General features: G+C 37.0%; 1 protein-coding gene across 2 annotated transcripts in view; it reads right to left on the minus strand.

Annotated features, from left to right (window-relative positions):
• CWF19L2 (CWF19 like cell cycle control factor 2) overlaps positions 1–12,224 on the minus strand; it is a 143,124-nt gene that overhangs the window by 96,887 nt on the left and 34,013 nt on the right. For both annotated transcript variants that reach the window (XM_082682755.1, XM_082682754.1), the window contains exon 8: positions 6,992–7,644. In XM_082682755.1, the coding sequence (XP_082538881.1) occupies positions 6,992–7,644 (653 nt within the window). The remainder of the gene's footprint in view (positions 1–6,991; positions 7,645–12,224) is intronic.

The raw sequence follows: 12,224 nt of genomic DNA on the forward strand, positions 1-12,224 counted from the left end.
AAAGGGCTAGTATCCAAAATCTGTAACAAACTTATCAAACTCAACACCCAAAGAACAAATAATCCAATCAAGAAATGGGCAGAGGACAGGAACAGACATTTCTGCAAAGAAGACATCCAGATGGGCAACAGACAAATGTAAAAGGGCTCCACATCACCCGGCATCAGGGAATTCAGGGAAATGGCCAAAAGACACATGAAAAAGTGCCTCACGTCACTGGGCATCAGGGAAATAGAAATCAAAACCACAATGAGATACCACCTCACGCCAGTCAGAATGGCTAAAATTAACAAGTCAGGAAAAGACAGATTTTGGCAAGGATGCAGAGAAAGGGGACTCCTCCCACACTGTTGGTGGAAATGCAACCTGGTGCAGCTGCTCTGGAAAACAACATGGAGGTTCCTCAAAAAGTTGAAAATAGAGCTACCTATGACCCAGCAATCACACGACTGGGTATTTACCCTAAAGATGCAAATGTAGTAATTGGAAAGGAAGCATGCACCCGAATGTTGATAGCAGCAATGTCCACAATCGCCAAACTATGGAAAGAACCTAGATGTCCATCAACAGATGAATGGGTAAAGAAGATGTGGTGTATATATATATAGAGAGAGAGAGATAGATAGATGGGGGGGGGGGTGGAATACTATGCAGCCATCAAAAGAAATGAAATCTTGCCATTTGCAACAACATGGATGGAACTAGAGGGTATTATGCTGAGCAAAATAAGTCAATCAGAGAAAGACAATTATCATATGATCTCTCTGATATGAAGAAATTGAGAGGCAGGGCAGGGGATTGTGGGGGTTAGGGAAGTAAAAAGTGAAACAAGATGGGATCGGGAGGGAGACAAACCACAAGAGACTCAATCTCAAAAAACAAACTGAGGGTTAGGGTTGCTGGGGGGTGGGTGGCAGGGATAGAGTAGTTGGGTTATGGGCATTGGGGAGGGTGTGTGCCATGGTGAATGCTGTGAAATATGTAAGCCTGATGATTCACAGACCCGTACCCCTGGGGCAAATAATACATTATATGTTAATAAAAATTTTTTTTAATTTTAAAAACTTAAAAAAAAGAAAGAATGTCTAGGGATTGTGCATAGTAAAGCAACCAAATCCTTTCAAGGAATCACAGAATTAAAAGCTTCATCACTGAGCCATGGAAGCCAACTCAAGCTCCTCCTCCCTTCTACCTTCATTCACTCCTTTGGTTCATGACTTCTTGTCATGCCAGACTAAAAAGAACACCAATATTATGGGAATGATATGTTGAGAAACACTGACCTAAGTTGTTAGAAATTTCTGTAATTTTCTCCTGTCACTCACAATCTACAGCCACACCTTCCTCCTCTTTAACACTTCCACCCCAGGCTGATCCTTCTGTTTGTAGGAGGACACTGGATCCTACATTCATCCACTGTAACCTTGGGATCTTGCTCATCTCTCTTCTAACATGAATACTCTTTTCCATGAACATATAAATATATTCAAGTGTCTGTACCTTAAAAGAAAAAAAGAAGAGAGAAAGGAGGTCCTTCACTTAAAACGTCTCTCTCATACTTTCCATCTCTACCATCATATGACCCATAATCATAACTTAGTCTATGAAATCTGGCTAATAAATCCTCTTTTTCAATGATAATATTCTTAATTAAATTGCCAAGACCTCTACTATTTCTATCCAAAGGCACAACTTTGTCATTTTACCTGACTCTTCCCTTTTTTTGAGAACTTTACTCTTCCCATCACTCTCAGTATGCAAGCTTCAAGATTCAATCAAGAGGATAATGACATATGCCAAACTCCAACCAAAGCTCACAAGTTTTAAGAAGATAACTGGAATCCCAGGGCACCTAGCTGGCTCAGTCGGTTAAGCCACTGCCTTCGGCTCAGGTCATGATCCCAGATCCTGGGATCGAGTTCCGCATCAGGCTCCTTGTCCAGCAGGGAGCCTGCTTCTCTCTCTGCCTCTGCCTGTGACTCTGCCTGCTTGTGATCTCTCTCTGACAATAAATAAATAAATCTTTAAAAAAAAAATCTTTGAAAAAAAGAAGATAACTGGAATCCCAAGAGACCTCTAAAAGCAGCAACTTTCACCATCATGAAATTTGTACTCCTACATCTTTTGGGGGGGGGGGTGCATTTTCTAACAGGAATTAAATTGTTTATTAGTAGATAAGGATGAATTAGATGATATACAAGAATTCCAAACATCTCTGACACTAATATCTCCAACACACTTCACAGAACAGTAATAGGTATCAAATAAAGACATTCATATGAGTCATGGGGCACACAAAGAACTAAGTGAACACAAAGAATGTATTATTTCATCTTGTTAATACCACAGCAGAGACACTAACTAGCAGCAAACAGCCTGTAATAGACTCCTTCTTACTTTCTCTAAGCATTTACAACGATGTACAAATACTCTGAAAGAAACATTGCCATGACATCTGCAATTATCCTATAAAAAGAAAAAAGTACAAGTATTTCTCATTTTCCAGGATTACTGGTAAATTTCAGAAGTCCTCTTCATAATTAATTTCTAAAAAGCAAACCCATTTTCCCATTATAATATCTTCTCTTTACAGCACACACCCAACTCCAGCTGAAAACTGTTGAGGAAGAGGTAATTAAAAAAGCCTCACCCCAATAACATTTCAGAAACCTGAGGATATTGCAATTTTTCTTTGCCTGCTGGCAGTGTTCACAGATTTCCTCCTTTTAGTTATTCATTTCTTACCACTTGTTCTCAAATTTTCTCCCCGTCCAAGGATCCCATGCCTTATATTCAAAACCTTCAGAACCTGCCATCCTTCTCCTGTCCTTCTGGGCTACCACAGCAAACTCTGCCAAGAATAATATCCAAAGGCTAAAATAGTATATAAGACAGGTTAATTCCTGTTATCAACTTTTTAAAATCTAAATTAAGAACATCACACTATTTTTTGTTCATATTGCAAACTGGAATAGTTTGCAATCTTGAAAATAGTTTCAAAATCTTGAAAATACATAGCTGATATATTTTCCAACAAACAAAATTATACACAAAGACATTTTATTTCTAAGAATAAAAACGTTTAAAGATCTTGAGCACAAGGACCATTTCTAGAGGATGTTTTCTGCCTGCATAAGATAACTGCAGGGCATAAACAGGACAAAGGAAAAGAATGAGGTATCTAATGACAGTAAGAATGAATGAAAGAAGGATGAAAAAGTGAAACACGAAGAAAATGCAACTTTAACAGTGATGAAAGCACTGTACTTCATGAAAACTATAAAGAGCTCTCGTAGAGAACTGCAAAAGTAACCACAAGAAATGACTAGTTAGAAAAAATAAAATAAAAATAAGGTTACAGAAATATGCCAAACTTCACCCACATTTAAGAAATGGAAATCAGGAACAACTCTGTTTCTGAAGTATGTACCCAACAAAGATTAAAAAGTTCAATAATGGGGGCGCCTGGGTGGCTCAGTGGGTTAAAGCCGCTGCCTTCGGCTCAGATCGTGATCCCAGGGTCCTGGGATCGAGCCCCACATCAGGCTCTCTGCTCAGCAGGGAGCCTGCTTCTTCCTCTCTCTCTGCCTGCCTCTCTGCCTACTTGTGATCTCTGCCTGTCAAATAAATAAATAAAATCTTAAAAAAAAAAAAAAGTTCAATAATGCTGTTGGCAAGGAAAAGAAAAGTCATTCTTATATTTGACTGATAAGAGAGTAAACTGATTAAAATAACAAAATATATAAATAAAAATTCTACTGCTTGGAAATTATTTTGCAGCTAGATTTAATTAGTGTGCACAGACACACATTATACGACTATTCACTGCAGCATTACTGTAAGCAGGACAGATTAGAAACAACCTAAGTCCATCAACAGGAGACCAAGGAGAAACACTAACTTCGATCTACATTTTTAACAGAATATAAAAGAGCCTTTAAAAAGTACATACACCGGGGGCGCCTGGGTGGTTCAGTGGGTTAAAGCCTCTGCTTTCAGCTCAGGTCATGATCCCAGGATCCTGGGATTGAGCCCCGCATTGGGCTCTCTGCTCACCAGGGAGCCTGTTTCACCCTCTCTCTCTCTCTCTGCCTGACTCTCTGCCTACTTGTGATCTCTATCAAATAAATAAATAAATAATCTTTAAAAAAAAAAAAAAAAAAGTACATACATGGGCACCTGGGTGGCTCAGTGGGTTAAACCTGCCTTCAGCTCAGGTCATGATCCCAAGGTCCTGGGATCGAGCCCCACATCAGGCTCTCTGCTCAGCGGGGAGCCTGTTTCCCTTCCTCTCTCTCTGCCTGCCTCTCTGCCTTCTTGTGATCTCTGTCTGCCAAATAAATAAGTAAAAATCTTTTTAAAAAAATAAATAAAAATAAAAATAAAAAGTACATACATAAAAGCCGAAGTAAAAAGATCTTTAAGATATACTGATGGAGGAGGGAGAAGAAGACTCAGAGTAATATATACATTGTGAAGCTCCATAACTTAAATATCTAATTACATTTTTATATGTAATTATATGCATTATCTCTCGTAAAACGTCCCAATCCCAGAAAATGGCTAAGTGTTACATACAATTGCCAGACTTAAAACATGGCACTCAGTCAAATTTGAATTTCAGGTAAACAAAAAAAAATTTTTAGTGTAATTCTGTGCAAATACTGCAAGGGACATGCTTCCCTTTATTTGCTAAATCTGATAAATAAGTACGGTAACACTCCACAAGGTACAATCTCAAGTGCTTCAGTTTCCTCATCTGGAAAATGGAGGATTTACACTACTTTCTTCTAGTTCTAAAAGCAGTTTTATGATTTTTCCCCCTACTTCTAAAATTCACTAGTTCAAAGCTCCCTAGAATTCTAGCATTTTATAAAGAATTCAGCATATACCTACAATAATGTTCCCACAAACTAACAGCATCTCACAATCCTTCACTGACTCTTTCTAGTCCCTGAAAATAGGCGTTCTTACATCCTTCCTTGGTCTCTTACTTCACAACACTCACAGAGGCTGAGGAATTTTTCTGTCTTTCACATATATGTAGACAATTTCTAGACTGTTCTTTCCTTTTCCAGGGAATTATGGAATTCATGGAAAGCTTCACACCATGCGAAACATCAAAATAACAAACCTAACAAAAACACTGCCTTCCGGGATGTCTGGGTGTCTCAGACACTTAAGCATTCAACTCTAGATTTCAGCTCAGGTCAAGCATTCAACTCTAGATTTCAGCTCAGGTCATGATCTCAGGGTCATAAGATGGAGCCCTACATCAGGCTCTGCACTCAATGGGGAGTTTGTTTGGGATTGTCTCTCTCCCACTGTCCCTCTCCCTGCTTGCGTTCTATCTCTAAAAATAAATAAGTCTTTAAAAAAAAAAAAAATATATATATATATATATAGTAATGGATCCCACTCAACCTCCTGCTCTACTGACCCAGCCTGTAGGTAAAATGAACAGGTTCAAGATAACACCAATCAATATCACCTATTTTCCTAATTACCTAATTACATATATATATGTAAATATATATGTATATCTATATATATCTCTTCTAGTGCGTGCCTATATTATAGTAGCTCTACAAGAAACTTACAACTTAAATACAACCTACAAATATGGAACTAGATGAAATACTGACTGTAAGACTATTTCTCATACAGCTGCAGTCACAGAAGTCAAGATGTGCAGAGTGCCCAAATGTTGGGACAACCCTGACGATAAAAGAAATTAAGAGCCTCATCCTACCAACAGGTGGCAACAAGAAATAGTCTACCTTTCAGAATACCTGGAGTAAAGCCTGGGCAATTACATATGTAAACAGTCTTAGATATTCTCTAATCCCTGTCGTGTTTATCCAGTCATACAACTAGATCTCTCCTTTGGTTTGTTCCTGGGAACAAAGCCCTGACTTGAACCAGAGCCCATGTGAGTGGAGCTCCCATCACTCAGTGCAGGTTTTGCCAACTTCCTGCCACTGAAAGCTATACCCGATGCTTTATAATCCACGGCATCAGACGGAATTGTTAACAGAAACAATTTACCAGACTCATGACCCCAAACTACAATGCTGATACCTATTACTGCCACTACTGAATTCTATTATTTCCTAAAACCTCTTCCTTTAGCGTCCCATTCATTTGGTGTTATTTTTAAACATATTTTGATGATCATTCTAGTATAAGTTGATCATTATTCTTTGAACTCTTATTTTCCATTTATGGCTATCTCCAATAAGACCGGCTCCATAGCTAAATCAATTTTTCCTACGTTTGATCCCACTCAACCTCCTGCTCTACTGACCCAGCCTGTAGGTAAAATGACAGGTTCAAGATAACACCAATCAATATCACCTATTTTTCTAATTACCACAGATACAACCACTACCCTATCCATATCTTCCTTTTAAAATGCTAACATCTTCAAAACCTGTCAACTGTTAAAAGGGGATTATTTCTTTCTCTGAAAAAGAGTCACCATAATTCATGCTTCCCCGCCACCGGCAGGATCCTTCATATAGCCTATTCACTTTATACGTGCGCTATGGCAGCATATTTTCCTTCAACCTCCCACACCTCCACTCGGCATGCAATATTTACAATTAAGATTACACCGAACAATGGAGCGATTTCCTCTGAAAGCAATATGGTAGCAGTAAGACAGTCTACCAAAATACTTCCTGTAGCATATCCATTTAAAGGGATTATGAACTCCATTTTTTAGATTGCAAAAAGGCAACAAATTTTGAGCTAACACAGCTACCAAACACTTCTTCCATTTGTTAAATAAAACTGTGAAATGCAATGCAACCCATAAAACAAAGCTACTGATTTGTTAAATGTGCATATTTTATCTATCACAAAACTTAAGAAACAGAACATAACTCATATCAACTTAATAGATGATACTCTGCAATACAGCTCATTTCTTCGAATCCTTTGCAATTTACTATTCATTCATCAGTTTAAAAAACAAATGACAAAATACCTGGCAAATGGTGACTTCGTGTCCCGCAGATGCTCTTTCTTCACAGAGTCATCTCTCAGGCTTTCATCTGGTGATTTTTCTTTCATGTCTTCTGAAATGTGCCCACAGTCCACATTGCCCCTAGTTTCTAATGGTCTTGCATATGAACATTTCCTGTCTCCTGCTCTTCCGTCCGACCGGCTCCATGATAAAGAACTTTCTTCACTGTTGTCCGTGGGTTTTTGAAAACCACGACGCACAGAATCCTGAGCAACCAGTGCTGAAGAGGAACTAGAAGGTTCAAAATTTCTGTTCTTGCTATGAAATGAGAGTTCTTCATCATCAGAGGGTCTTAAAAATTTAGGTTTCAAATTTTGCAGAGAAGAAAACTCTTGATTTTGCCTTGGTTTGGATTGTCTTCTACAGGTTTCAAACCTATTATCTTTTTCACCACCACTAGACTTACCTTTATTGGTGTCGTTTGCAGTATCTGTTGAACTATATCTATCCCTTAAATTTTTATTATATTTTACCAAGTCTGATTTTCTAGTTTCTTGACTACTTTGTGCTTTATCTGAGTATGTTGGTTTCCTCCACCATTCTCGTTTACAATCTTCTTTTGTGCATGCAGTTTTTTCAGCTTCTTCTAATTTCGACTGAAATATTTCCATTGACTACAAAGGAGAGAAATTAAACAAGATATATAAAATTTAAAAAGGCTCAATGACTTGTACCCCCATATGCCAATGTACCATGATATACTGTCATGTGGCACAATAAAGAAAAACCCAACAAAGGAGAGAAGAAAAGACCCATACAATCCTCGTAACTGATAAGATCAGGCTTAACTGTGCCTACTCCCGATTCGTATGTTGAAGTCTTAACCCCTAGTACTCAGAACATGACTGAGTACTAACCCCTCGTACTCAGAGCATTTAGAAGTCAGGCACTTGAAAGACGTGATTAAGTTAAAAGTTCAGCTGGGCCCTAATTCAGCCTGATGGATATCCTTAAAAGAAGAAGAAATTTGGAAATACAAAGACAGAATGGAGGGGCGCCTGGGTGGCTCAGTGGGTTAAGCTGCTGCCTTTGGCTCAGGTCATGATCTCAGGGTCCTGGGATCGAGTCCCACATCGGGCTCTCTGCTAAGCGGGGAGCCTGCTTCCCTCTCTCTCTCTCTGCCTTCCTCTCCGACTACTTGTGATTTCTCTCTGTCAAATAAATAAATAAAATCTTTAAAAAAAAAATAATAATAATAATAATAAAAGACAGAATGGATAAGCACACAAGGAGAAAATCCACATGAGAGACACATCTAGAAGGCAGCCATTTACAGGCCATAAAGAGAGGCCCCAGAAGAAACCAAACATTGTAATGTTCTGATCTTGGACTTCAACTCTCCTGGACTGTGAGAAAATAGATTTCCGTGGTTTAAGCCACCTAGCCTATGGAACTTTGTTATGGCAGTCCTAGCAAACTAAATATACTAACCTAAAACAAATGCTTTAAAAAATGTGATTAATCAACAAAAAATTGCCAAATAATGAAAAATATCTGGTAAGTCAAAAGAAAATCCACTATCCCAAAGGCCCAGCACTAAAACAGAATATAATACAGAAAACAGTGAAGACATCATTTCTAAAAAATTAATTCCTACTGTCATTCAAAAGGCTGCTACAATTTACACTAAAACATAACAGACTCTCATGAAAAACAAGAGTTCAAGAACAAGAAAAACCTATAAATGAAAACTGTGTGTCTAAACCATGCAGATATATTGAATCCAATACTAGCTGATTCAACACTAGCCTGGGAATTCACTCTACTTAGGAAAAGATGGTAAGTAGATGTAATAAGAAAAAAAAGACACAAGGACAATTAATTCTATACATTCTAATATGCACATGTGAATATTACCACAAAGAAAGAGCAAAGAAAGAAGCAAGCATTAATAAAATAATGATAGTAATAACAATAATATAAGAAAATTTGTCTAGCTAATTTTCCAGGTATCATCTGGTAGCCTTAGGAGAGGGGAGAAAATGAAGCATATTAAGACTCATACATAAAAAATCCTAATTCCTAGGGTGCCCAGGTGGCTCATAAGCTCTTGGTTTCAGCTCAGGTCACAATCTCATGGGTTGTGACATCAAGCCCCAAGCAAGTCTCTGTGCTCATGGTAGAGTCTGCTTGAAAACTTTCTCCTTCAGCCCGCACCACCCCCCCCCATTCATGTGCATGCACTCTCTCACTCTCTCTCTAAAATAAATAAATCTTTACAAAAAAAAAAAAACCTAATTCTTGAGTCTCAAAATCCATACATGCACACAAAAAAATTCTTCACAAATATTAAATCAGAGAAGGCAGTAGTAAGCATGAGATGTAAACAGATGGAAGTAGGCAAATACCACATTACCTACGAAGTAAAGGTAAAACTGTTGGGGCACCTAGGTGGCTCAGTCACTTGAGCATCTGACTTTTGATTTCAGCTCAGGGCATGATGTGAGAATCAGATCATAAGATAGAGCTCCATGTCAGAGTCCACATTCAGTACCTACACTTCTCTCTCCCTCTGCCCCTCCCCTCCACTTTTGCCCTCTCCCCCCCCCCAAAAAAGTAAAACTGTTATCAATTCTTTATCTCTATTACTAAACACTATAAGCTATAAGATAATGGAGTAAAGATTAAATTATGAAAGAAAAAGACAAGGCAATAATTCTATACAGAATTCAATTCACAGTCAAACTATCCTTATCTGGCAAGGACAAAAGAAAGTCATGTTCAAAAATACAAGGAATCAGAAAGCAAACCATTTACTAAGTAGGTGCAGAGGAAATCACTCAAGATCATTAAGCCAAACCATAAGGGAAGTAGGGCACAGATGGTTGAAAAAAGGAAGGAACACTAAAAACCAAATGGTAAATGTAATAGTTAAGTCTAAATAATTGTTTTTGTAGCTGAGAATTGTCAAGAGTAAGATGCATTTCTTTAAAATGTACTATAAACTGGAATTAAAATTTCAAATTATTTAATTCAAGGAAGCAAGTAAAAATGTAAACACAGTGGTCCAAAACCTTCGGGATACAGCAAAAGCAGTCTTAAGAAGGAAGTATAGAATAGCAATACAGGCCTACCTGAAAATGCAAGAAAAATCTCAAGTAAACAGCCTAAAGGAGCTAGAAAAAATACAACAACAACAACAAAAAAAAAACAGCAAAAGGAAGAAAATAATAAAGATTAGAGTATAAATAAATGATGTAGAAACAAACAAAACAAAAAACCCAGAACAGATCAATGAAACCAGGGGCTGGTTCTTTGAAAAAATTAATAAAATTGATAAATCTCTAGCCAAACTTATCAAAAAGAAAAGAGAAAGGATCCAAGTAAATAAAATCACAAATAAGATAGGAGAAATAACAACTAACATCACAGAAATACAAACAATCACAGAAATATATCACAGAAATACAAACAATACAAAATACAAACAATTATGAAAAGCTATATGCCAAAAAACTGGACAACCTGGTAGAAATGGATAAATTCCTAGAAACATAAACTACTAAAACTGAAACAGGAAGAGATAGAAACCTTGAACAGATGGGATAACCAGCAAAGAAACTGAATCAGTAATCAAAAAGATGGCTTCATGAACAATTCTACCAAACATTTAAGGAAAACTTAATACCTATTTTTAAACTATTCCAAAAAAATAGAAATAGAAGAAGAAAAAAAAACTTCCAAATTCATTCTATTAGGCCACATTCCAAATACCCAAACCAGATAAAGACATAGCTAAAAAAGAGAATATACAGGCCAATATCCCTGATGAACAGATGCAAAATTCTCAAAAACAAACAAAACAAAACAAAAAACCAACAAACTGAATCCAACCATACATTTAAAAAAATCATTTCATCAATCAAGTAGAATTTATTCCTGGGTTGCAAGGGTGGTTCAATATTCACAAATCAATCAACAGGATACATCATATTAATAAAAGAAAGGGTAAGAGCCATATGATCATTCCATTAAAGGCAGAAAACGCATAACCAAGTACAACATCCATTCATAAGAAAAACCCTCAACAAAGCAGGATTGGAAGGGACAAACCTCAACATAATAAAGGCCATACATGTAAAACCCACAACTAATATCATCTTACATAGGGAAAACCTTTTCCCTGGCTTTTCCTCTATAGCCAGCAGCAAGAAAAAGATGTTCACTCTCACCACTTTTATTCAACATAATACTGGAACTCTTAGCCACAGCAGTCAGACATGAAAAAGAAATAAAAAGTATCCAAAAATCAGCAAGGAAGAAATAAAAATTTCCCTATTTGCAGAGGACATGATACCATTATCTAGAAAACCAGAAAGACCAAAAGAACAACAAAACTGCTAAAACTGATAAACGAGTTCAGTAAAGTTGCAGGATACAAAATCATTGCGCAGAAATCTGCTGCATTTCTATACACCATTAATGAAGCAGCTGAAAGAGAAATTAAGGAATCAATCCCTTTCACAATAGCACAAAAAGCAATAAGATACCTATGAATAAACCTAACCAAAGAGATGAAAAGACCTGTACTCTATAAACTATAAAACACTAATGAAAGAAATTGAAGACAACACAAAGGAATGGAAAGACATTCCATGTTTATGGATTGGAAGAACACGTACTATTAAAATGTCTATAGTACCCAACACAATTTACACATTAAATGCAATACCTATCAAAACACCAACAGCATTTTTCACAGAGCTAGAACAAACAATCCTAAAATTTGTATGGAACCACAAAAGATCCCAAACAGCCAAAGAAAACTGGAGGCATCATAATTCTGGACTTCAAATTATATTACAAAGCCGCAGTCATCAAGACAGTATGGTGCTGACACAGAAAGGCATAATAGATCAATGAAACAGAACAGAAAACCCAGAAACGAACCCACAATTATATGGTCAATTAATTTTCAACAAAATGGGAATGAATATCCAATGGGAAAAGAATTCTTTTCAATAAACAGTGTTGAGAAAATTGGAGAGCCACATGCAGAAGAATGAAACTTCTTACACCATACACAAAAATAAATTCAAAATGGATTAAAGACCTAACACCATAAAAATCCTAGAAGAGACCATAGGCAGTAACTTTTTTGACACTGGCTGTAGTAACTTCTTTCTAGATATCTCTTCTGAGGCAAGGGAAACAAGAGCAAAAACAAACTATTGGGACTACAATCAAAATAAAA

The sequence above is a fragment of the Mustela nivalis genome, assembly GCF_964662115.1.
Source record: "Mustela nivalis genome assembly, chromosome: 9".
Lineage (NCBI taxonomy): Eukaryota > Metazoa > Chordata > Mammalia > Carnivora > Mustelidae > Mustela > Mustela nivalis.